Source organism: Momordica charantia (assembly GCF_013281855.1).
Source record: "Momordica charantia cultivar OHB3-1 chromosome 11 unlocalized genomic scaffold, Mcharantia_2.0 BLBB01000011.1, whole genome shotgun sequence".
In the NCBI taxonomy this organism is placed as follows: Eukaryota; Viridiplantae; Streptophyta; class Magnoliopsida; order Cucurbitales; family Cucurbitaceae; genus Momordica; species Momordica charantia.
The window spans coordinates 9,954,807-9,981,901 of NW_028275159.1; the positions used below are offsets into that span (position 1 = coordinate 9,954,807).

Genomic DNA, 27,095 nt, shown 5'->3' on the forward strand with positions numbered 1-27,095 from the left:
TTTTTAATAAGAAAAAATGAATTGCATGGCCTCACCATCTGTAAATTCAAGTATGATAAAAACAATCATTTTATTTATCTTTTGGAACAAATTAGAGATCAGAACAAACTTGTTTTTAGTTGGTTTTTAAATTTTTATACAGAATGTTTCCAAATCAAAGGAAACAAAAGACATAGTTAGTTACAAAATATTTAAAAAAATTAGAAACAACAAACAAAAAAATAGAAATATTATCAAAATAGATATCAAACTAAAGATAAGATGATAGAAGACGAATCTAACTCCAAAATTTACATATTAAATACAACATTTAAATCTCTCACCTTTAAGATAAGATATATTCTAAGATAATTTTAAATTTAATTATATTAAAAATTGAAATTACTATTTTACTTTATTAAGTTTCAACCCCACTTCCCATTTTTGATTAGAGAAAGGAAAAAAAACCCCACTTTCCACTCTTAGGCAGGGGTTCCGTTGAGTTTACTCAAGGTAATTAAAGAGTCTATTGTGGATATCTTTAGATCTTTAATTCCATAAAAAGATATATATTTTGACCAAAAAATTTAATGAACAATTTAAAAATATTCTTTTAGCCAAATATCTAGCGATAGCATGCCCGAAACTAAAAAATGTAGGGGTGGACAAAAAATTAGTGAGGGAAGAATGATGGGAGGGCTCGTTTGATAATACTCTCGTTTTTTATTTTTTGTTTTTTAATAAATCAAGACATAGAAATTGTTTCTGGTTCAAAAGTGTTAGGATCTCACATAGAAAAGATAAGAGATCTAACAAAATTTATAAGATATACAGACTACACATCTCATTGTCAATTGATTTTGAGATAAAACCACATGATTTTTTATATGGTATTAGAGCCTTAATATCCAAAACTATGTATGAAATTTTCATCTTGCACGACTCTTGAGCTAAGTGATAAAAGAAATAAAAACTCATATTCTTTCTTTTTTTGATTACCTTCCTTGTATATGTGTAAGACCAAATCAATTCGATTTCTAAAATTGATTACTAATCCTTAACTTTTCGAGGAATTCTTCATCAGCGGTTGTGAATGATCGATTTTTCTCAATATATATCTTGGTTTTGTAGGAGTAAATAAGAAAGATTGAGAAATTGAACCATTTGGTTTGATTCATTTTCAATAGTCATGTGATCATCGTCATAAAGTGATCATTTATGGATGGATGCTCTTATTACACTCGTAGTCTTTGAAGGATGAGAAGGAATAAAATGTTTGGAAATAAAAGATAACTGAATTTGGTTGTATGTGATAAAATTCTCAGAATTTCATGAAAATAAATTATTAATAAACATTAAAATTAATCAAAACTAACTTCTAACCATTAATTTACCTTAGTTAATTTTAAATAATTAATTTTTGTAAGTTAACTTATTTTCATTAAGTCAAATTAAAAAAAAAAATGCATTTAATAAAATAATATAACTTTGTAATTAATTAGTACATAATACAATTAAAGAATAAATGATAAAGGCTATGACAGGATGCTATCAAACTTTACAAGAGTAAATGATGGTCATTATTTATGAAATTAATCCTAAAATTCTTTATAATTATGATATATCAAAGGATTGATTAATTAATATCAAGAAATATATATAAATATATTAATTATAAATAATCAATAAATAATTAAATATAATTATTGAAAAATAATTTTTTATACTGAATGTCATTAATTCAAATTAATTAACATTTAGTAAATTTTTATCAGTAAAATTAATTAAGTATATATTTATTAATTCATTATAATTAACTAATTATTTAATAATAATAATTATTTATTATCATTAAGTAATTATTTAGTGAAATTATATATACATTTGAAATAAAAAGGAATGAAATAAAAAAAATAATGTACAAAGATAAAATCCATGGTTTTGTAAGAGGCATAGAATTAATTACCTTATTTATGGGTAAAAGGGATGCCTAAGAATATATTATACACATGTCCAGCTCAATAAATCTTGTACCAAAGAACGATATTAAAAATCTTTTATCGATTTTCATCCATTATAATCTTGTACCTAAACGATTCTGTATAACTTTTAAAGTGTTTGTTTTGGTCCTATATATCTATATCTATATCTATATATATTAAAAAGTAAGGTGACACAAGAAATATTTTTTAGACAAATTTAACTTTTGAATTTTTTATAATATCTAAACTATCCTTTTTATTAATTAAAAAGGATTAATAAATCTCATCCACCACTTCCAAATATACATGGCACTCACAAAAGAGAAAAAAAAAAAATCTTTCAACATCCTTATAATTAACCTCCACCTAAATATCCTTTAACACTGCCCCTAACTCACACCCAACTTTAATTACTAAATAATAATGGCTTATTAAGATTAAATTAAAAGAAAATTTTTATTACTTGACTTTTCATCCTTTTCAAATTTCTAAATATATCCGCTTTTCATTTTCTCACGTTTTACTGTATATATAGATAGTTCTAGATGTGTCAGTGTCATTTTTTAGATTGGAGCCATATCATTCATCATTTTCTTTTCAATTCTACTTTCAAATTTCATCTTTGTTTTTTCTATTTTCAATTGTGTCATCGTGTTTTTAGAAGATTATATCTCTAATGAATTTCGAGTAATTTCAGATAAAATGAATTGTCAAAGTTATGGTAATTTGAAGAAGAACAATGGAGATATATACAAACCATCAAGATTAAGTTGATGAAGAGGTATAATATTTTCAATTTGTCTAATAATCTTTTAACTTTATTGTTTTTCTATTTTATATTAATAATATTATGATATTTTTATTTTGTGTGATGTATAATAAAAATTAATAATTATCTTTAATTATAATTAATAAAAAAATTTATAAATTTTAGAAGATAATAATTAATGCAACCTTCTCCAACTTTTACAACGGTAAAAACACCTCTCCGTTACAACTTTTTTCGACAAAAGAATTTGTGCATTCTCCTCCTACTTATATGATTGTGATTAAATAAATAAATAAATATATATATATATATATATTATAAAATATTTGTTGTTATTTTTGTTCTAAAAATTATACGTGAGAATTCATTAATTTAATTCTTACAAAAATTTTATTATTCAATAAAGATGGATAAGTTCACCATTAATATTAATTTCAATATATAAGTAAAGAAATTGGAGATATAAGGTGTGGTGCACGTGTGAAAGGAAATTTTAAAAAGTGACAATTTTGGTCCTTAATTTTATTTTTAATCTCATTTTTTTCACAATTTGGACACGCCAATACTACATTCGATATATTTCTTGAATTTTAACCATGATTTTATATTAAAAGACTTCTATTATAGGTAGAATTTGTATAAAAAATTTTGTAAATAGTAAAATAGAGACCAAAATGATCGGTTTTAAAAAAAATAAATTAGGGAAAAAAAAGAACATTTAAAAGTATAAGAACTAAAATCAACTAAAGTTGAAAAATACAGCACCAAAATAATTTGAAAGTAGAGTGACTAAAATAGTATTTTAACACCTATTGAAATGAGGTTGGGAGGACAATTAAAAATCTATAAATTGGGAGATTGATGTACTTTTCCTTTTTAAGTTTTAGACGTTTTAGAAAAACTTAATTTACATAGTTTAATCCTTTCACACACACATCCCGTCTTCGTTCAAGTAATGGAGAAATTTTGTATATTTGCATTTAGTATATATAAATATATATTTAAAAAAAAATTGTAGTAGGATGAGAAATAGAGAATGAAGACGAAGAATGCATTTTCCACATTTGTTGGTGATCTAAACAAATGATTCTCTTCTCGAGGAAAATGAACATCCTAAATTAAAACTAAAAAGAAACATTTTTCACCCAAATAAGTTGAAGGTTGAAAGCAGTATAGGAACGAAAATAGTACTTTTAACTCTATTGAAATAAAAGTGGCAAGACAAACTTAAAAATCTAAAAATTGAGAGATTGGGTATGATTTTCCTTATTTAAATGGAGAGGTTTCGAAAAAGAATTAAAATAGACATTTTGAAAATAACCAGGATAGGTACAGAATGAAATTAAAGAGTTCCACGTTGAAAAGAATTGGTGTACGGTAGAAGCAGACGCCTTAACCGTTGCAGCCTTAAATATTAGTACCCACCACAGATAAGGATCAAAGAAACCCACCAAATCAAATCTCTCTCTCTCTCCATTATATTCACATTCACAGTCTTCAACTTCTAATTCTCCAATTATTTCTCTCTCTGGAATTTAATTTTTTGCCAGAACCTTCTTCCGAAATTCCTTTTCATTTTTCCGATTCCGGATCTCGCCAATATGATTTTTCGGTTCGCGCGATCGTCGTCGTCTCGGATCTCCTTCCTACGCGCTCCGCCGCTAATTTCCGATCCGGCGGGTCTGTGCGGCTGTGGCCGGCGGAGTAGGCTGCTGGATTATTATAAATGGAGGAGGACGACACGTCGTTTTGAATCCACAGAAGCTGCTGCAAAACATTTGGACCACCTCTACTGTCGTAATGATGATCATCCTCAGGTTGGTTTCCTACATGTCTATCGCAATTCATAACTTCATTTTACTTTTCTTTTTTCCTTTTTCCAATTCTTATGATGCATGTGATTTTATTTCTTTCTTAAAAAAATAAATATACATTTTAGTACTTATCAAATTATTGGGAATAAATCCACATTTCTATAATGTTATAGTTAATCTTTTGTCACAATAAATCAAATAACACCACAAAATATGAAATATATTATTTATATATACATAATATTTTTCCTACACATGCAAATTTTATGGAAAGTTTTTTTTTTCTATTTTTCTACCTCCTATTCAATATTTAGAATAAAATAATGTTACCTCAATATTATTTTAAAATATTTAAAATTATCATCTCATTTCTATTTATCTCTCTTCTATGTATCTTACATTTTTTTTTTTTTCCTCTAAAGTTTTAATATTTATCTTTTTAAATATTTGTCGTGTATAACTTCTCCTCGTCCTCTAAAAATTTTCTCGCTCCAACTTTCCTTTTTCTCAATCTAATTTTCTCTCTCTTAGGACACATTTAACTTTCATTTTTTATTATAAAACTTATCCATTTCTAGACAACTTTTCTTTTAGAATGAATATATCCCACTAATTTATTTTTCTTTCTAAATTTTGTTCTCATCCTCGATAAAACAACTGCTTTTTAAATAATAAAAAAAAAATCTAACACGATTTTCTTTTTATAATTTTTTTAAAAAACTAAAATATTATCCCTCATTCTCTAGTTTTTTTATTTCTAAAAAACACCTCCATTTCTCGAAATTTTTATTTCTCTCCCCCATCTATATATTATTATATTTTTAATAGGTCTCTAATTACCTTTCTCTGACTTAAAACTTCTCCATTTCTCTAACTTTTATTTACCAGCCTACAATTCTTATCTCTTGTACAACTCTCTCCCTCATTTGTCAGAAAACAAAAATAAAAAATAGTTGGTTTTTATTTTTCAAAAAACAAATATAAAAAACAGTGACTAGATAAATATAGTTTTTGTTTCTAAAAATAAAAATAGAAATGATGCCAATTTGCCCCCTGATTTATGTTTTTTATTTGTGATATTTATTTTCTATTTTTGGTTTTTGATTTTTAAAAGAAAAATTATATATGTTTGATAATTATTTTTTTGTAACCGATAACAATTTTTTATTTTATGTTTTTAAAAAGTTAGAAGAATAATAGAGAAAAAAATCCATGTAGGATACACAAATAAAATGTGGCGGGAGTCGGTCATGCCCTTCCATTCTTTGTCCTCCTGGAAAATTTTAGTTTCTGTCCATCTCATTCTCTAATTTTCGAAAATGAAGGTGTAGGTAAAGGATCCCAGATGATCTTGGCAGGAAAAATACCGATTTAATAATTAATTCTAATTATTTTTAGAATTTAAAAAATAAAAAGAGTAGTAATAATATATATGAATTATTATTTACTCGTAAAAATAATTATTAAAAAATTATTTAATATTTTATTTTTAATTTATTAAAATAGGTTTTTTTGATAAATTAATTTATTAAAATAGTTAATAAAATATATATTTATTATTTAACAAATGGAATTGGGAGGGATATTTTTGTCTTACTTAATGTCGAGACATAAAAAGTAAATTTAGGGAGATAAAAGATAAATTTTAGGGAAAAAATTAAAGAGAAAAAGATAAAATTTTTGAAAAAGAGAGTAAAGTTGAGAGAAAAAACATGTTAGAAAAAAAAAAGATAAATTATTTTAATTTGAGCACGCTATCAAAGCTTTTTTAAAATATAAGAAACATAAAAAGAAAGCCATGCTTGGAAAGAATTTTCACTTCTAGTTTCCTTTTGTTTTTAAATCTAAACTCATTTACTTCTTTTTATTTCATAGTTTCAGAGATAGTACTTTTCAATTCTCAGCCAAAGTTAAAAACAATAAATGAATTTTTAAAAACTATAATTCCATTTGATATATATTTTTTTAAGTGAATCACTTTGTTTATTTTCTAATTTACTTTTTTTTTCTGGAAACTTTATTTAAAATCAGAATAAAACTTCCAGAAATAAAAAATAGGAGCTGTGGGTTTACTAATTTAAGAATTATTCTGAAAATTTGTTCTCTAGAAATTGGTTACAATGTGGGGCCCATGACCCATAGAGAGGACAATAATGATATTTTAACCTATGTTGGCAAAACTATACAACACATCATGGTTCCAAAAATATATACATACATACATACATGACACATAAACACATATGAAGAGAGGATTTTAGAAAATGAAATTTCATGACCATAAATAAGGGCCGAGCGAAGAAGGAAGAAGAAGACGAGACAAGACAATTACCTTCAATTTAAGATTTCATAATTTTCTTCTAATTTTTACTTGTAAATTTTAAAATTAAAATATTATATTTACAAAAAGACATTTTTTTCTTCATTGATGATAATGAGTCATTTGTTATGGTAGGAGTTGGATTTTCCAGGAGGGAGAGTTTCATTTACGAGTGAAATGAGTTTTATTGCTGAGTCGACTCAGAAACGAGTTCCATGTTATCGAGTTCTTGATGACAATGGGGAGAGAATTACATCCAATAATTTCACGCAGGTTACTCTTCTTTTAACTCTATATATATATATACATTTCATCACTAATATCACTAAAAATTTCAATTTCATCTAAAATTTTTAATTTTGATTTTTATTGTATCAATTTATCTCAATTAAATAGTTTAGTTGAGGAAAAAATAAAATTATAAAGCTATAGTGATGTGAAAATTTAAAATTTGATTGAAAGATAACGCCCCTACCATATCTTTATGAACTTTATCTTTGTTTAAAAAATCTCCAAGTTCAAAAGTTTTAATACAACTACAATGACATTTGAGTAAATATTTATTAATATTTTGAACATAAAGTTGACATGATTGAATTTTGAACGACGTGACAATTAGCGTACAAGTTTGTCTAGACTAAAGAAATGGGAAATAAATTGTCATTTCTAAAAATAGGATTACGATAAAATTGAGTAAACAATTGAGAAGCAAACTTTCTTACCAATGGGGAAAGAAGACTTTTAAGATAAAATTGAGACGTTAATTGTCACATTAACTTTCTATTTGAAATATTAAATGACTGTTTCTTTAAATGGTGTTTTGAAATGTGTGTGAAAGTTCAATAATATAATATTGAAACTTTTGAAATTTATTTTTTTTCTTGGTAATTTAACCTTAATGAAAGAGATATATATTAGAGCTATAATGATGGGAAATTTAAAATTTGATTGAAAGATAATACCCCACAATATAAAATATATTATCTTATTAATAATTTTTTTTATAAAGAATATGGAAGGTAGGATAATGTATAGCCTGATTTTTATAAATTTAAAAATGAGCTGTTTCCAACATTATTATTTGCTTTTTCTTTGAAAGAAAACAAAACAATTTCCTTTTATTAAGAAAATTTCCCTCGCGGATATGAAGTCTTTTAAAAGGGATGAGAATTCTCTAATTTAATCAACGACCCAGATTTTTTTCCCTCTGACCTTTTACATATATTTTTTTTAATTTCCTAATTGTGTTTAATATTTTCTGTAACTTAACATTAACAAAAAGTATTCATGATAAAAATAACAAATAATGTCAAACAAAAATTATACATTTAATTTGGCGACAATTGAAAAGGAAAAAATGAAACATTTTTCTCCTATGACCCTTATACTTTTGTAATTGTAATATTTTGGTCTTTATACGTCTTAATCGCTACATCTTTGTCCATCTTTGGTCCTCATTTTTTCAAATTTAATAGTTGAACAAAGATGTGGCGGTTAAGATGTATAAAGACATGGTAACGCTCCAAACAATGGACACCATATTCTATGAAGCACAAAGGCAAGGAAGGATCTCATTTTACTTAACTTCGTCGGGAGAAGAAGCAATTACTATTGCTTCAGCAGCTGCACTTCAATCTGACGACGTCGTCCTAGCTCAGGTAAGTTAAATTAGGTTTAAATTTTATTTTTGTTCTAACTTTTGAAAATGAATATTTTAATTCTTTAAATCTTCAAAAGGTCTATTTTAGTCTCTAAACCATTTTTTTTAATTAGTCTTTATTATTATTTTATCACTTAAAATCATCCAACTCAGTATTTGGCCTTCTGGCTTCAATAAATACCCACATCAACTGTTTAATATAAATGTTTAAACATGTGTTATTCATTTGTGAATCAATCATTGATTGATTCAATAACAGGAGTGAGAACTAAAATGGTTTTTTTTTTTTTTAGAGATTATAATAGACATTTAAAGTTAAGGAACTAAATTAAAATAAAAGTTTAAATACTATTTGGTTCCGGTACTTTTCATTTTGATATGTTTTGGTTTGTGTACTTTTAAAACGCCCATTTTGACTCCAATAATTTCAATTTTTATTCATTTTTTATCCATGTACTTTTAAAAAATAACTAAACATAGGACCACCACTCAACCCAAAAACTTAAGTTGATGGGTTGAGTAAATTTAATTCATATATTGGATATCTAACCGTCCCTATTTGTAAAATTTTAAAATTAATTCTACACACAATGAAAATCCTTTAATACAAATTAAGAAATATAATAAGTGAAATGTCATACTAAAATTGAAAATTGTGATATAAAAAATGACATCAAAATGAAAATGAATAGATTAAAATAAGCAAATTTTTAAAGAAATATCGAGACAAAAATGGATGGTTTGAAAGTACAAAACTAAAATGAATAAATGTTTTTTGAAAGTTAATGGGGCACAAGATAGAGTTTTAAAAAATTTGAGGACCAAAATGGAATAATTGATAAGTTTAGGGAGGAAGACAGAAAAATGTACAGTTGTTAAATTGTTATTGGGTTGGCAGTACAGGGAGCCGGGCGTTTTACTGTGGCGTGGATTTACGCTGCAAGAGTTCGCCGATCAATTGTTCGGAAACATCGCCGATTATGGAAAAGGTCGGCAGATGCCCATTCACTACGGCTCCAACAAACTTAACTACTTCACCATTTCATCGCCCCTTGCGTAAGACTAACTCTCGATCTTTTTATTTTTTATTTTTAAAAATTAAACGCTATTTTCATTATGTATTTCTTTATATAGCTAATTATTATTTAAAATATTTTAAAAATTTTGAAAACTAAAAAAAAAAATAGTTTTCAAAACTTTATTTTTACTTTTGAAATTTGACTAAGAATTTATGTAACATAATATAAGTATTGTGAGTATAAATCCTCATGACTTCTAAAAATGAAAAACTAAAGGTAAAATGGTTATCAATTAGAATCTATCTTTTTTTATTTTTTGTTTTAAATAATATGGTTATTTATGCACAATTTCATTGGTATGTTTTCACACATCTTAAAAACACAATTGAATTATTAGCAGAATTTATCTTCTGATTTTCAACAAAGGTGGTAATGAAAATAATATTTTTAAGCTTAATTTTTTAAAAATGCACAAGTAAAAAACGAAATAGTTATCGGTTAGAATCTAGTTAATGTGGCACATTGACATACACAAGTCATGGTTGTTAATTGAATAAATTCATTAGAATTAAAGTTGAGAGTTTTAGGAATACAGTTGAAATTACATTGCTTAAAAAAATTTATATTTATGTAATTTTTTTTTCATTGTGAATAATTCAATCTCTTACACAATTTATACTCTAAAAAATGATATGAAGTGAAACGGCGTCGTTTCATGGTGCAGAACGCAGCTCCCTCAAGCTGTAGGAGTGGGTTATTCTCTTAAAATGGATAAAAAAGATGCGTGCGCAGTCACTTATTTTGGAGATGGCACCACCAGCGAGGTAAATTAAATTAATTACCGTCCAATTTATAATCATTTTATTTTTAAAATCAAGTTTTTTATTTTTATTTTTTTAGTAAAAAAACTTCAAATTAACATTAAATATTATTATAAAATTAAAAAAAAAATTGAGCTTTACCCGAGCTTGCTAGATTCAATTTCATTAAATTCATAAGTATTGCGATTTTTACCTTGTGTGGAACTTTTCCCACATTTAGTCACTAATTTTAACTAAAACCAACATCAAAGATCCAAAAAAACTCATTAATTTCAACGAGATTCAAGTTGTGTGCACAATTAAGTCTTGTCAAGGTACAAGATGGACCATTGAATTAATCTCCAAAATCTTACAAATTTCAATAAATATTAGATATCCAACATATGAATTAAATTTACCCAACACTTTTGGGTTGAATAGTAGTTTATTAATCTAACAAAAATCTAACTAAAATATTGTCTTTCTCCAAATTCTCGTCAATTTTATATTAAGCTGTATTTCATAATGCATTGAATGTACACGTTTAAACGAAACGTTGTTACGTTCTATCAAGTTTTAGGATAAAAGTTGGATTTTTTAGACAAAAAATAACAAATATTTGGTAGGAAGAAATGGATAGAATTTAGACAAAAATAACATCAAAGTCAGTTTTTTTCGTTGTCAAAATTTATAAGTTATTTAATGATAAATTTTGAGCATTAGTCAAACTTTATTTTTCTATGAAGTTTAGAGTGAAAATTGATAAAATTTAGGAGGAGAAAATGAAACAACATATAGAGTTAATTACATTTACAATTTTCAGGGTGATTTCCACGCAGCGTTAAATTTCGCAGCAGTACTGAGAGCACCAGTGATTTTCATCTGCCGCAACAACGGCTGGGCCATCAGCACCTCCGTCGAAGAACAATTCCGCAGTACCATTCCCAAATTCGCTAGTTTCCAATTCCAAAATTCCAATTTCCGATTTCGGATTTCCGATTTGATTTCTCAGGTGACGGCGTAGTGGTGAAAGGACAAGCGTACGGAATCCGCAGCATCCGAATCGACGGAAACGATGCCCTAGCCGTCTACACCGCCATTCGCAGAGCTCGAGCCATGGCCGTGGCGGAGCAGGCGCCGGTTCTCGTCGAGGCATTGACTTACAGAGTGGGCCACCACTCCACCTCCGACGATTCCAGCAAGTATCGAGCCATGGACGAGATTCAGTACTGGAAGATGGAGCGCAACCCTGTGAATCGCTTCTCCAACTGGCTCACGACCAATCGATGGCTCACTCAGGAAGATGAATCCAACCATAGAACCACAGTTAAACAGCAGGTCCAAATCCAATCATCTTGAAAAAAGACTCCACTCCAAGATCGAAGAGAAAGCTCCTCCTGAATTACTTCGTGATCCAATAGCATACGGATAAGTGCATCACAAAATTAAAAAATCCACTTGTTTATATTCTATTAGACCACGCATGAATTCAGAAGGAGCTTCCTTCTGAATCTTCAAGAGGAAGTCTTTTACAATCATCTTACATTTCCAATTTGGTTGTATCGATTTGTTAAGAGTTGCCATTTCATTGGTTGATCAGTTGTTGCAAGCAATTCAGAATGCAGAGAGGAGAGAGAAACCTCCAGTTTCAGAGCTGTTCAGTGATGTGTATGATAATGTTCCCTCAAACCTCCATGAACAAGAGCAAGTACTAAGGCAAACTATGAAGAGGTACCCTCAAGATTATCCTTCTGATGTTCCTCTTTAGATTGTAACAAAGTTCATTTGGTGCCTAAATTTGATGGAAAATGCAAGCTTGACCCAAAAAAGAGTTAAAGCTCATATTGGTTAAGATCATGCAAATGTTGTTATGTAAATTAATTCGGAACTTAATTCTATTTCTCTTGTGCGGTGAATAAAATCTCCAAGTCTAAGCACAAATTCGGACATCCACCTTGTCGATGTGGGTTTGACATCTAAGAAGCACGAGTTTAGAAAAATTGTGTTGGGTGCAAGATTATAAGGTCGATCGACTTGCTTGAGAAACTATTCTCTATATCGATAAATTGAAGGAATTGAGAAATTGAGCAGTCACTTAACTGATCGTTTACGAGTCAGATTTGCTTTCTCGCCATGCTTTTCATTAACTTAAATAGTTAAATCAAGACTCAATTGCCTTTTCTTGTTTGGAGCACCATTCTTTCTTGCTCTATAACTTGTAAGGAGAGAACAATCAAGATGCATATTTTCTTACAAAATAAAAAGTAAAGCATAACACAATTCGTCCCGCCGAAAAAGTTACGAGACACGCTCTACTACCTGCTAGTGCATAGATTGAGCAGTTGAAAGAAGTCGGTCTTGAAACTTGAAGTATTGATACGATCCCCTCCAGTTCATGTTAAATCAAACTCACACCAAAATAAATCAATTAATCGTCGGCCTGGTAACAAAGACTAAAAGAGTACAAGGAAATCGCTCGGCCAGATGTTCTAGTTGAACGAACTTTAAAAGTCATAATCCATAAAAGGGAAGATGAAGAGCATGAACCTTTTGACTTCAGGGGGTGTTGAAACTAAAACAAAATGAAGATGCTTCTGAAATTCTTAGAATAAAATCAATATGAGCAGCAGCCACCAGGTGATGCATTCGCTTGAGGAGGTTTCTCTTTGAAGATGTTCTTTTTCAGACCTGTTGAGCCGTCAGCCAAAAGACTGGGAGTGTCCAAAATCTGCAAACACATTGTCGAACATCACAAGTAGTTATTACAGCTTATGGAGGACCACTGGAGAAGAGCTCTTGAGACGTTCTCATATGACTCATTATTTGTTTCAATGGTGACAATGAAACGATGGAAAGAAGAGAAGGGGTAGAATATGGCATACCATAAGTAAAAGGAATTACATATCATACTAATGCCATTTGTGTCTTAAACATACACTTGGCAGTATACTTAAGATGATACAAATATGAAAAACTATCATACTACCAACAATTTGAAGTCTCAAATAGACATCTCTATAAATCATGCTAGCAAGAATCACATGCCACAATACTGCTTGAGTTCATGTCAATAAAAGAATCTCATTATTGAAGAATAGGTTATAGGTTTGATTCTAAGATTTTCTCCTTTTTATTTCCTTTGGGTAAAATACAATTTTGGTCGTGAATAAGATAAGTTTCTATTTGATCCCCAAGTTTTAAAAAGCGACAATTTCCCAACTTGTGGAAAACAGTTTCCCTAAAGTCAAATTTTCATGAATGACACTAACGGAATGCTTATGTTGCATTTGTGAATTTGATTTATATTAATTTGAAATTAGGTGACATTTTTTTCCCACTTCTGACTTCCCTTCTCTTTCTCTCTTCCCTCCTTTTCCTTCTCCAGTCTATGTTTTCTCTCCCACATCCATCTCTCCCTCTCTCCAACAAGAACTTTGCCAAGCTCATCGGCCTCAGACGACGAGCAAGAATTCGCCTCGCGCTGCACTGAAGGAAGAGAAAGAAGTAGTTGCGTTCTCTTTCCGAAGTTCCTCAATGACACGAGCAGCAATTTCAGCAAACCTGCCGGAGGAGTACCTGCTGAAGCTTGGAGAGAGGGAAAGAAGTAGTGGCTGCAACTTCCATATTTTCACAGAGGAGAAGAGAGAGGGGAAATGACGAAAATGTGGCCCCTCCGACTTGTTGAGGATGATATAATGGCAAGTCCTTTGGAAAATTTTCTTCTGATAATTTCCCCTTGCTTTTGAGTTTTCTTCTAAAAACTACGTACCACTAAGATGGAGGCAGGGAGCGAAAATGCTACTGGAGAAGGGGGAGGGAAGAGAGGGAAAGAAGAGGGGAGAGACTAGAGAGAAATAGATGGAAGGAAGTGGGAAAGAATGCCACTTAATTTAAAAGTAATATAAAATTAATAAAAATTCGACTCGTCACATCAGCATTCCGTGGTGTCACTAATGGAAGTTTGACTCCAGAGATCTTTTAGAACCATCTTACAAATGTCGGGGATCAAATTATTACTTTTTGAAACTTAAGGGTCAAATTGTATTTCATAGATTCTAAGCCTTTATGATGAAGCTCGTTATCGAATAGAAAACTAGTAACCACTTAAAAATAAAAATTGCACCCTTGGAATACAACTTTGAGAGCAACAGCGCCTCAATACAGGGTTCACGCCCAATAAAGTAGTTGCACAAGGACAATTTGTATTGATCGTAAGGTCATTTGGGAAGCAGAAGAGGGTTTCAAGTTTACACGCACCTTCAACACAAGCTCGTCAAAGCACTGCTCCACATTAACTCGAGTTTTTGCACTGCATTCAAGAAACAGGCATCCATATTCTCGAGCAAAGTCAATTCCCTCTTTCTTACTCACTACCCTTTCACTTTCCTGAAAGATTAGATCACTTGAATTTAGATAACTAACATAAAGAATAAGGATAATTTGGTTTAGTAAAGAGAAATATCATGAAATCAGTAGCCAATAGCCCATAGGCACACCAAGCTCAATAGAACATAAATGAAGCATATTTATACATGGCACTGATTAGCCAGAAAGTCAGGCTTACATCCATAGTTAAATTGTGCAGCGTATTGCTGCTGAAGTTCCTCAAGAGTCAAAGGCATACCTTGTCCACCTTGTTTCCAACAAGCATCTTGATGCAATCCTGATTTGTAGAATACATGTCGATTTCTTTGGCCCATATGTCAGACAGATTTGTGAATGTCTCGCGCCGAGTCACATCATACACTAAACAAGTTTTAGGTTGCAACAAATATTTGGTTAACTTGAGAACTAAATGAATAAAAGGAAAAATAATCAGCATAACAATTTTTTTAAACAATTCATCCCAAGAAGTAAAGGAAAAGCATTAAGTTCCAAAGTTGATGTCAAAATTTGTATGCTCAGGTTCTTTAACCGCAAAACACAATGATCAGCTGGAAACGTTATGACAACAAAGAAAAGAATGACACTAGTGCCGAGTCAATTGAAATGTTCCTAAAAAAAGAATTATAATCACAAGTTTTGATAATCCCATAGTCAAGTCAGAAGAAAAAGAAAAGAATAGTCCGCTTGTATTCCAGTAAATTTGTAAAATTCCAAGCTTTTCAGAGGCTCAAAAACCAGAACAGCATTGAGAGTTGAGAAGTTCTTAACTTTCCTCTCTTCTAAGACAAAAAACAACAGCATCAAAAGGGAACTGAATGAGAAATTGAAGATTTCACGAGTGTAGCAATGTTAACATGCTATTATTTAAATTGTAGATAGAAAGTGATGAAATCAATAGAAGATACCCATAATGATCCCTTGAGCTCCCCTGTAATATGAACCTGTTAGTGTACGAAACCTCTCCTGCCCAGCTGCAAGTAGAGAACATTTAAATATACTTAAATAAAGGAAGGTAGAGACAATGAAGGTTTGTACTTCTATTCAAGTAAAGGTATGGAAGATGTGCTTACATAATCAATTTCATCATAGGATAACACTTCCAAGTTGCACACTTACACTACAATAAATAGAATGCAACATACTTGATGTCTTAGCTGATTAGCTTAGACCTAAATTATTATTATTATTATTATTATTTTCAGAAGATATCGCAATAAGCCCAAGTAGCATTATGAAGAAACTGAAATTCAGCCCTACTATGCCATGGATTTTGTTTTCTGCCTCTGGTTTTTGGTGCCATTGGTGTTTTTCTCCTTGATTGCAAAACCGATTTTTCTATGACATCCTTTATTTGTTCCTAAGAATTTCCAACAATATTATCATATCATAAGATGACTAGTGCAATTTTAAAAGCATGAGACTGCCAAATATACAAAGTTATGAACTTAAGATAAGTAGGTATATGTTAATCCACCCCCTTATCTACTGAAATCATAGAACTTACAGTTCCAATGGCAATATTTTGTAATAAGATGATCAATGAAATTAGTGCAATTTTGCATGCAGGGACCAGGGTACTCCCAAGATTTAGCATAAAGATTTTATAGTATAAATAACGGACACATACTTTAGTAACCTTAAAAAATATGTTAGATGCATATCTAACATTCAAATTAAGAATATGGAAATTTAAAATTTAAAATACAGAATAATAACACGATGAGAAAATCCAAAAGAGGACAGAAACAAATCATATGGCACCATTACCTTTCCCCTCTCATGTTTATACACTTGCACATACATGAAACACAACAGCAAGATTTTACCTGTGTCCCATATTGCAAGTTTCAACTTTTTGCCCCCAACTGTCACATGCTTAATCTTGAAATCCACACCTAAAAATTTAGAGAATAATTAGAAAATTAATATACAAAAGATGAGTGGTAGATCGTAATATATATATATTTTATTAGAAATGAGACTGTTTCATAGATGTAAATGAAATATATTGAATCGAATACCAAAGGAAATGAAAAAGGATTCTTCATTGTTAGGGAGGATTGGAGGGTGGGGGATATCCCCTTTGCCATATTTATCATCGTTTTATCACCTCTCATCATTGAAATATGCCTTTGTGGCTTTTGTCCTCTTTTGTCCAATTTTGAGCATCCTTTGTCTAATAGGAAAGCTTTTAATGTTTCTTCTTGGCTTTCTCTGTTGGTTGGCTTCTATTTTCACCCTCGGGCTAGGATATTAGTCTCTCAGCCCCTAATCCTCCAAGGGAGTTTTCCTATATTTCCTTTTATTCTCGTTTGTGCGCTTCTCATCTCTTCGCACCATCTTTGCTTTCCTCGCTTAGGTTAAAGTCTCAAGGAGGTGAAAGTTTTTGACTGGTAGGTCTAACACAAGAGGACTAATACTATCAACCTCATCCTGAGGTCATCTTCTTTTCTACTGGGGCTTCAGTGGCCCATCTTATCCAAGGGTGCTTCTAATTATATGGACCATGTTTCATGGAGTTGTCAACTTGTAGATTCAATTTGAGGCAGTTTGCTGGAGACTTTCAGGGTGCATTTGACTCACAACAGATTGCAATGAAGACATTAACCCATATCTGTTGCTTATACATGCCTTCCAGTTCCAACCACGATTGCCCCTTGGATAATTTAATCTATGGCACTTGTTGGAAGGAAAATAGCATACAAAAGTCTCAAGGAATGTGTTAAGATGCCACCCCAGAGCAAAAAAAAAAAAAAAAAAAAAAAAAGAACAGAGAGAGAGAGAGAGAGAGAGAGAGAGAGATTGAAGTCTTCCTCACTTGCTATTACTCATACACACCAGAGTCGACTGAGGGCGAAGTTTAGATTTCTCTTTTGAACTTTGTTGTTAGGGCTACCAAAAGTGGGAGTCCATGAAAAATCTTCATACTTTTTTTTCCAGAGTTCAACAATTGTGGGGTGGGAGATTGAACCATCCCATTTATCATAATAGGTGTCTTATCCACTGAGCTATTCTCGGATTGGACAATTCTTTTACACTTTATAGAGACCTATAATTTACACAACATCTTATAAAATGCCTCATTTAAAACAGGAACCCATCAGAACAAGTAGTTAAAAAGATTTTAGCTTGAAATGTCCCCAAGATTGAGCTTCCATAATCTGCAATCACTGCGCTCAATAAATGAAAAATCAAGACTCCCCACTAAAGAATTCCAATCAGTCAGCTCCCTACCAAGGAGGTTTTTCTAATTACCAACCCAGCATACATTCTCTTATTCCTAAGAATCCTTCACTAAGATGCTCAAGGGTCAAATGTAGGGAGGTTTCAACAAGAAGGGGGTCAGCAATCCAATCCAATGACTGTAAATATAGGATCTGTTTGCTAATGATTCTAATTTTAATTTATCCACTTTTTCAAAATCTTGTTTACTAAGAACTTCCTCCATCTCGTAAACTGTTTTCAAATACAAGCCAAATTATAAAAATTAGAAAAAAGTAATTGTCAAAGAAAAAAGAAAAAGAAAAAGAACTACGATTTTGAAAGTATTTTTAAAAAGTAAAAAAGAGATAAACAACAGAATTATTAGCAAACAAACTTAACTCTTATAAATAGAACACTAGAAACAAAATTGTTATCAGTATTTTCAATTGTGAAATTTAACAAACCACAACCCGGTTCTTCGAAGCTTAAAGACAGAACACCTTGAACAAAAACATCAGAGACAGATTCCAACAACAAAATCGCATAGGCATTAGTAAATCAGAATCATACCAATAGTGGGAGAAAGATCCTCAAAGGAATCAGACGTGAAGCGCAAAAGAAGCGTACTCTTCCCTACTCCAGAGTCCCCAATCAACAGCAACTTGAACAAGTAATCAAACTCCGGCTGACTCGAAGACGGAGCGGACGACATCGGAAATACAAGAAGCACCTTAAGCAACCACCATCAACGAGACCAGAGTTCAGTTTCAAGCAATTTGCGATCAACAAAACGAAGAACAAAAGTAAAAGCAAAGCAGAAACTGAATACTCACAGAGTAGAGAGGGAAAGGAAAGTTGGAAAATATTCGTTCAATTCAAAGGAAAAAGAAGGCATGAACTGAACTTTTTTGCTTCTTCCCACCGATTCTTTGTTCTTCCAATTTTTTTTTTGAAAAATGTGCCGACGATTTGATCCACTGTAAGAACGATTCCATTGTGGTACAGAGCAACTGCCTATCATCTGCCGTCCGATTTCCTGTCTGACGTCATTTGTCAACTTTTTTCTTACCCACCCATTTGGATGGATAATTTTAGGTTAAAAGGGTAAATTTTGTAATAATTTAATCCATGGATTTTTAAAAGTAACAATTTAATCTCGTTAAAATTTTGTAAGGATTTAAACTTTTTTGACGTGGAATGCCAACTAGGATTTATTTAAAGGTGATCATGTAATTTTAAGAAAAGAGAGAAAGAAGAATGGAAGAAAGAACATTGTTCGATTGTCATGCACGATTACTCTGCCCATCTCTCCTTCGGTTGGACCCTGATAATGTGAAAACTCGATCATCATCTAACAACTCTCGCTCATCCGACATGTTGTCCATTCCACCACCACCACCGACATTAAAATACTATTTTGTGTTCTTATAATTTCAACTTTAGTTCATTTTGGTCCCTATGATTTTAATTTTTGTTCATTTCGTTCTTGTGCTTTTAAAATATTCATTTTGGTTTACTATAGTTTTTAAAAAGGGATCATTTGATATTTTAATTTTATTTTTAATCTCATGTGTTTGATTGGGCCATCACAAAGGCTGCACCGATGTACATGAATCGATATAAAAAAGTTGGGTAAGTACAATAAAAAAGTTCCAACGAAATTAAATGCAAACTATATAGAAACGATTATTAGAATGAATATTATTAATGGCGATCATGTAACAAAAATTAGTTACCAAGTAGGAGGGAATATTCCTTTAAATTTAAACAATTTTAGAGGAGAAGGAAAATCGTTCAATTGTTTTTTATATTCATGAGTGTGTGACTAACTTGCATCTAGACTAATCTAAAGCGATGACCGCATAATCTTACTCATTTGAAATTACTAAAGAAACTTGATAAAATATAATAATGAACGAATGCCAACATGAACATAATTCAACAGAAATTGACATCTGCTCCTTCTCTTGAGGTCAGAGGTTCAGACTCCCAATTTATTACATTAAAAAAATTAATGAGTCTCGATATACTTTGATACCTTGGAATAAACCAAATATACTTCAATAAATACACGCTATTATTGCCAAACTGAGCATAGCTCAACATTCTCCAACCACAAGGTTGTGAGTTCGATCCTCCACTCTCACACATGTTAGTATAAAAAAAAAATATCACACTATTGCCACTAAACACACAATTAAATTTACCCCAAGGAAAGGAAACTTAACATATATGTTGAAGTTGGCTTTTCCCAACCTTTTTATATGCGGCGGGAAAATTGATTTTTCTCGACGTTGTTTTGTGCTTCGGAAATAAAAACATCGTGAATCGTCGTACTGTTGTTGCAGTAATAATCTCCCACAGTAATAATCTCCCAAATCTTCTTAAAATCTCCCTTTCTATATTTTCTTGCTCATGTTTCTAAATGGATCACCATTCATAAGAACGAAACCCAAAAAAAAAAAGAAAAAAACATTCCAATTTTGCTAAATTCTCTCCTAACCCATATTCTCTTAACCCGTTTTGCTGGTTCTTTTTGCAGCAATGGTTTCTAACAGCCCATCCTCAAAATAGAGTCCAATTCCCCAATATATATAACCCTCAAAATCTGTCTCATGTTCTCAGGCAAAAACCCAAAAGACAAAACCTCCCCCAAAGCCCCTCTCCATCATGGAAGAAACGCAAGTGATCGTCGTCGGTGCTGGCCCGGCCGGACTCGCGACCGCGGCCTGCCTGAATAGACTTTCGATACGAAACATCGTGATCGAAAGAGACGATTGCTGCGCTTCTCTATGGCGGAAGAGGGCTTACGATAGGTTAAAGCTTCACTTGGCCAAGAACTATTGCCAACTTCCCTACATGCCATTCCCCGAGGACGCACCGACCTACATTTCGCGAGTCGACTTCGTCACGTATTTGGACAAATACATGGAGTGTTTCGGGATCGAACCGCGGTGTTGTCGGAGCGTGGAACGAGCTTGGTACAACGAGGAAGAGGGAAGATGGAGGGTGGTGGTGGAGAACAAGAGTAGTGGTGTGAGAGACGAGTATATTTGTAGGTTTCTTGTGGCTGCGACTGGGGAAAATAGTGAAGGGTTTTTGCCTGAGATTCCGGGGTTGGAGAGCTTTAATGGGGAGGTTTTGCATTCTAGTGGCTACTTGAATGGGCAGAGGTTTAGAGGGAAGGATGTTTTGGTTGTTGGCTGTGGAAATTCTGGCATGGAGATTGCTTATGATCTCTCTAACCATGCCGCAAATACTTCCATCGTCGCTCGGAGCCCGGTAACGGTTTTTTTCATTTTGGGTCGGTTTGATAATGCTTTGGTTTCTAGGTTGTAGATTTGAAAAATAAACAATATTTATGTACTGACTCATCATCACTTTTTTTTTACCCCTATCGAAATTTCTTGCATTATCTATCTTATTTTGTGAGCAATTTAATGATGGTCAGTCCAAGATAGATGCAGATTGGTCGTGAAAGTATTTTATCTAAAAAATTATGTTTGTTTAGTCACGTTTATTTTTTAAACCTTTGTTTGAAAATGTTTTAAAATTATTAGCGAGGTTTTTAGAATTTAAAGGCGTGGGTTGATTTGATAATGTTTTTGTTTTTTTTAAGCGTATTTAAAAATCATGCTTAATTAGCAACATCTTTTTTATTTTCCAATTATTAAATTTCTACATTTTTCTAGTATATTTATTTTTTCAGATTTTAGCCAAACTTATTTTTCAAAGACTTATTCTTGTCATTAACATTTGACTAAAATTGCAAGCTGAATGTTTTTAGAAAGTGAAAATTTTATCATAAAAAATTTAGGTAGTTAAATTTTTAAAACAAAACAAAACCATTATTTTCATGGCTGGTACTAGTGACGCTAGCCTTTAAGTCGCGTGCATCCATTGACGACGACTTTCACGCGACGCACTTAGCGACGATACTGTTTCCTTGCAGTGCAAATAGAGCTTTACACTAATTTTCAAAAATATGCTTTTTGCTTTTGAAATTTGGCTAAGATTTCAAAATTGTGTCCAAATTTACACTAACTTTCAAAATTGTGTCTAAATTTACACTAATTTTCAAATGTGATTGAAGCTCTAAATAACAAAAATAAAAAAAATAAAAAAATTGTAGTCTAAATTTACACTAGAAATTGTTTTGCTAAATTGGGTGTTAGCTAGGTTTTTTTTTTTTTTCCTATTAGGGTTTTGAAATCTTAAGAGTATATAATTTTGGTATATATTTGTGGGCAGGTACATGTGTTAAGCAGAGACATGGTTCGATTAGGGATGTTCTTACTGAAGTTTCTTCCATGTAATGTTGTGGATGCCATTAGCACACATCTTGCAAAGTTGAAGTATGGAAATTCGTCTAAGTATGGGATTCAAAGGCCAAGAGGAGGCCCTTTTCTTCTCAAAGCCAAAACTGGTCGTTCCCCCACCATTGATGTTGGATGCATGAAAAGGATTAAGAGAGGAGAGATCAAGGTATTTCTAAATTAGGGTTTCATACGACGTAGATACCGTCTTTTATTCGTTAATTACTTGATTGATTGACAGAGATTTACGTGGACGACAAGTATTTGAAGTCACATTTAGAAGGTTGGGTATTAGGTTTCTAAGGTGTCCCTCGTTCGACTCTGGTTATTTTATAGGGATGTGTATGCTTGTGCTACTTCTTAGCAGAAAAGCTTTTGTGTTCTAGATTTCAGCCACAGATAGGGCCTGTTTGTGATTATTTTCATAATTGAGTTGTTTTTTTCCTTCGATTTTGATGTCCGTTGTGTTTCTGATGCCGTTGGTTATGTTGTTGTCTTTCCTCTAAATTACTTTTTAGTAAGTCTCTTTGTTCTCGCTATCCTTAGGGTATGTTTGGGAGTGGTTTTGCATAGTCAAAATCACTTTTGTTATTGTCGACATCACTTCTTTTTCACTGATCATGTTTGGTAAATTAGAAAATTGGTTTTAGGAGAGCTTAAAATCACTTTAAATTAATTTTTAAGGTCTTACTTCGACTGTGATTTTGTAAAAATCAATTATACTTAAATCTCTTTTTTCAAAATCACTCATTCTACCATCACTTCCAAACACACCTTAATCTCGAACCTCTAACATTATATTTTAGTCGAAAATAACCATTTGAGCTATGTCATGATCGACTTCCAAAATCTATCTTCTCTACTGCCCAAATGCATCTCTTTCTCAACTCATTTATGCATGTTTTCAGGTTCTTCCATCTCTAACAAGCATAAAGGGAGACCAAGCCAGATTTGCATATGGAACAATCAATTGCTTTGATGCCATCATCTTTGCCACAGGTTACAAGAGCACTGTGCTCAACTGGCTTGAGGTACACAAAATTAAACCCTAATATTACTCTCCTTTACAACCCCATGATGAAATATCAAATGGGTTTCAAATTATTCATCAAAAATAATTTCACAGGATGACAAAAATCACTTCAATGAAGATGGGATGCCAAATAAAAGGTTCCCAGATCATTGGAAAGGGGAAAATGGCTTCTATTGTTCTGGATTTGGAAGACAAGGATTGCTTGGAATTTCCAATGATGCACAGAAAATTGCAAGTGATATAAGCTTGGATTTGGGTTTAAGCATTGTTGTGCAGTGAAGATATAAAGAACAAGAACATAATATTTTGTAACTTTTTCTTTCTATTTTGTCTAATTATATTTCAGCTGTGTGTCACACAAAAGGAAGAAAAAGTATGTACTAAATGAGTGTGCAAATATGGTTGTTTGGGAATCGACTGCCCTTGTTTTGGTTAATAATGAAAGTAACTTGTTATATATCTATTTGGCCCCGATCGCTTTTGAGAAATTATTTGACGAGGCTAAAACGTCGTGATTAGAGAGTTGTTTTTTTTTTACCAAAAGATCATTATAAAACGTATTTTGAATTTGTATCTAATGTTTTTGGAGCATTGAGATTTCGAATCTGCATATCTAATGGTTATTAAGGACAACTATGTTGTGAAGACTTTTTTTTTTTTTGACTTATGTGGGATAGATGTAATTTTGGTTTGGAAAGTTATAATTAAATTGGGTAATTAATGTATTGTCTTTTTCCTTTGGACAAATGTAATTAACTAACGTTAAATTGTGTTATTAATATTTTTTTCCCCTAAAAAATTGGGTAATTAGGAACTGTATGAACAAATTACTGCTAGGATTATTGTCAGGGCTAACTTTTTGTTAGAACAACAAATTTAGGGCATTAGATACTTAGATAAGACATATAGAGACTAATGTTTGGATATGACCATCTATATTCATATATATATATATATATATATATATATCTTTGCTTAGCCAATATACAATTTGTGATAACTTGCATATAGCTAAAGACTTTCAAATAACTTATGTATATCCGGTCAAAGCTTAGTTTAGCCCCAACGAAAATCCTACAACCAATGGATCGATTGAGGAACCAAGCCACGACCAACTTTCATGATCAATGCACGTTCCACCAACATGTTTATTGTTGGAAATATGATCAAAGTCCCACAGAGAAGAAAAATTATGAATATATATAAGTGGGGGACAACATTTCCATTGGTATTAAATCTTTTGGATATCTAATTGGTAGTGAGCTCTGGAAAAACGTTAGATAGTTAAATGAGTATAATATTTTAGGCGAGGATCAATGTAGTACTTTGTTTGAAGTGAGATCAACTAAAATAAAATCTCACATCAGGGAGATGAGGGAATGATGATGGGTATATAATGCTATAGATTGAGATCATATCTTGTTGGATTTTTAAAGTGGGGAAGAAAGTGGAATTTGAAATCTTGATAAACAATTGAATATTATAAATTTAATATCCAGAAATTAAATTTGTAAGTTTTAATTCACATATACGTTGTGAATTTTGTTTCATTTTGTTTTGTTTATTTATTTCTTTAATTGGTATGTTACTTTATTTTATTAAAAAATTGAAGTTATAGGTTTAAATAAGGAGTTTTTCCTTTTATTTTGTTAAAGTTACAAAGTTACATTTGTAACTTTATATGTGTTAAAGATGTTTGTGAGATGTTACTTGTTCTGGACAACTATATATAATTGTAGTTTTCTTCATTTGAGATATCAAGCATTTTCTCATTTGAGTTCCTCCTCCTCTCACAAGAGTTCTTCCTTCTTCTTTTGTGGTATTATTCTTGTTTGTATTGAGAGTAAGTATCTAAGAGTTTTGCCAGATCCGAGTAGTTCAAGGTTGCAATTCTACCAGAGTCAGTCGTTGTATCCTACTGAGACGATCGTTATAGTCTGTTAGCAACTTGTGCAGATCAAATAATTGTCTTCGTCAGCGCTATTGTAGCGTCCTCGACTATATTTATTAAGTTTGGTGTTCATCAAATTGTCAAAGTGTATATTGTTTGTAGTAATGACGTTGTAATCTGTTTGTCAATATTATACAGTTTATATATACAACGTATATTTATCCAACATTAACTTGGTAGAAAAGCTCTCCAATTCATTTTTCTTTGTTGAAATTTATAAATTTCAAACTATCTCCCAAAAAACAAATCTTACATTTTAATTATTAGTGCACTTTCTCTGTTTTGTTGTTAATGTATGAGAGAAAGCGATGGTTAGAATTTGAAAGAGATTGAGAAATGTTTGGGGGTAATTATGAATTTAGTAACTATTAAGAATTTAAATAATTTTGTGACTCTGTCGTGGAATCGACTCATTTTATTCATAGATACATCGTGTGAACGTCTCTTTAATCTATCTTTGACTCGATATAAATAATTACATTTAGAGTGTAATTGTTGACATTTCGAGTACCTATTCATTTATTTCTCTAGCCATTTTTGTTTCGTTATTATTTTATGTCAAAGTTAAAGTTAGATTCTTATGTGAGGAGTTATAGATTTATGCAACTATATATAGCTGTTTTCTTTATTTTCATTAAGTATCCAAGCATCCTACATTCGTGTTTCTCCTCCTCTCACAATTATCATTCTCTCTTCTTTATCTTGTTGTGTCATGTTTATGTTGAGAGCAAAGTATCTAAGAGTTCTACCATATTCAAGTAGTTTCGAGATTGCTTTTTGTTGGAGTTTTGTCAGATTCAAGTATATTCTGCTAAGACGATCGATGTATAGTCTGCTAGCAATATGTGAAGAGTAAAAAATTGTCTCAAGTGCTCCTGTAGTGTGTGTCTCGACTATTTTTCGTCACTTTTGGTTTTCTACAAGATTAGCTTATTTGCCGCTATCATTATGATCATTTACAGAGATATCATCTTCTATATTTATTCTTTGGTTCAATTTTAGTTATCCGCATTTCTAACATACATAGTATTTAGTTTTATTTACATTGTCATCATCTATAATAGTGGTAGCCAGTTATGCTGTGATTTGTTTGTTAGTTTTACATAGCTATATATTTATCCTAACTGTTCTAATATATATATTCTCAACCTCCTCCAATGAGTACTTTTTTTTAGTAAAGAAAAAAAAAGGTATAAAATTAAATAAAAAGTGTGATAAATCAAGAGGAAATGCCATAATTAAAAAATAAAATGATATATGTAACCAACCTGCTAATCACTTAACAAATCAAGCTTACTTTTTCTAGTTAATCTAGAGCGAAAGCAACATAATAATTCTCGATTCATCAATAGAAAAGCGAAAATCAACTTTACTCTTTCTATATTTCTACTTAATCAAATGTGAAGGCAATGTAATAATTTTGGACTTGACAAGAAACAAAATGCACCATAAAATTTGCAGTAAAAATCGATATTCATACAATAGAAAAGATTATTTTATTCGAAATGAAATGCATTAGGAAAAAACAGTTAGCAAACTAGAAAATTTATTTATGTACAAACATAAATATTATTGTATTTATAGAAATGATTAAAATCTTATCGTATTATTAAAAAGTATGGTTTATGGTTGTTGATGCAGAAATTTGGCATCCTGGAATTCTGCTAAATTCTCACCAATCTTCTAGAATAGAAGAGATCAACGAGACCTGTAAAATAGAATAGCACTAAAGACCGGTGTGGCTCTCGTTACATAGGCTCCGATGATTAAGTCAGAATCAGAGTAGTCGAGTATGAAGAGTAGGGTGTTTTGGACTACCTCTAGCGTTTGGTTCGCCATTTTATTTATAGAAGTTGAATCCT

At 31.2% G+C, this 27,095-nt stretch overlaps 3 protein-coding genes across 4 annotated transcripts; 2 read left to right on the forward strand and 1 right to left on the reverse strand.

Moving 5' to 3' along the window:
• The first annotated feature begins 4,155 nt into the window (after positions 1–4,155).
• Positions 4,156–12,292, forward strand: LOC111021170 (2-oxoisovalerate dehydrogenase subunit alpha 1, mitochondrial). Of its 2 annotated transcripts, XM_022298025.2 has the most exons (8): positions 4,157–4,547; positions 7,000–7,137; positions 8,340–8,522; positions 9,423–9,580; positions 10,268–10,367; positions 11,167–11,278; positions 11,356–11,681; positions 11,944–12,292. In XM_022298025.2, the coding sequence occupies exons 1-8, from the start codon at positions 4,332–4,334 to the stop codon at positions 12,109–12,111; spliced, it is 1,401 nt and encodes a 466-aa protein (XP_022153717.2). In that variant the 5' UTR covers positions 4,157–4,331; the 3' UTR covers positions 12,112–12,292. The 2 variants fall into 2 exon arrangements, with proteins under 2 accessions (XP_022153718.2, XP_022153717.2); XM_022298026.2 differs by lacking the exons at positions 9,423–9,580; positions 10,268–10,367 and having other exon boundaries at positions 4,156–4,547.
• Positions 12,293–12,685: 393 nt separating this feature from the next.
• Positions 12,686–18,924, reverse strand: LOC111021171 (ras-related protein RABC1). The gene is made up of 7 exons (XM_022298027.2): positions 18,767–18,924; positions 18,504–18,663; positions 16,556–16,624; positions 15,635–15,700; positions 14,968–15,089; positions 14,601–14,729; positions 12,686–13,071 (listed from the first exon to the last, which is right to left on the reverse strand). Exons 2-7 carry the CDS (start codon positions 18,643–18,645, stop codon positions 12,958–12,960), a joined length of 642 nt encoding a protein of 213 aa, XP_022153719.1. The 5' UTR covers positions 18,646–18,663; positions 18,767–18,924; the 3' UTR covers positions 12,686–12,957.
• Positions 18,925–20,505: 1,581 nt separating this feature from the next.
• Positions 20,506–23,739, forward strand: YUC11 (Flavin-binding monooxygenase family protein). Its single transcript, XM_022298002.2, has 4 exons — positions 20,506–21,215; positions 22,185–22,418; positions 23,158–23,280; positions 23,376–23,739. The coding sequence occupies exons 1-4, from the start codon at positions 20,604–20,606 to the stop codon at positions 23,559–23,561; spliced, it is 1,155 nt and encodes a 384-aa protein (XP_022153694.2). The 5' UTR covers positions 20,506–20,603; the 3' UTR covers positions 23,562–23,739.
• The last annotated feature ends 3,356 nt before the right edge of the window (positions 23,740–27,095 follow it).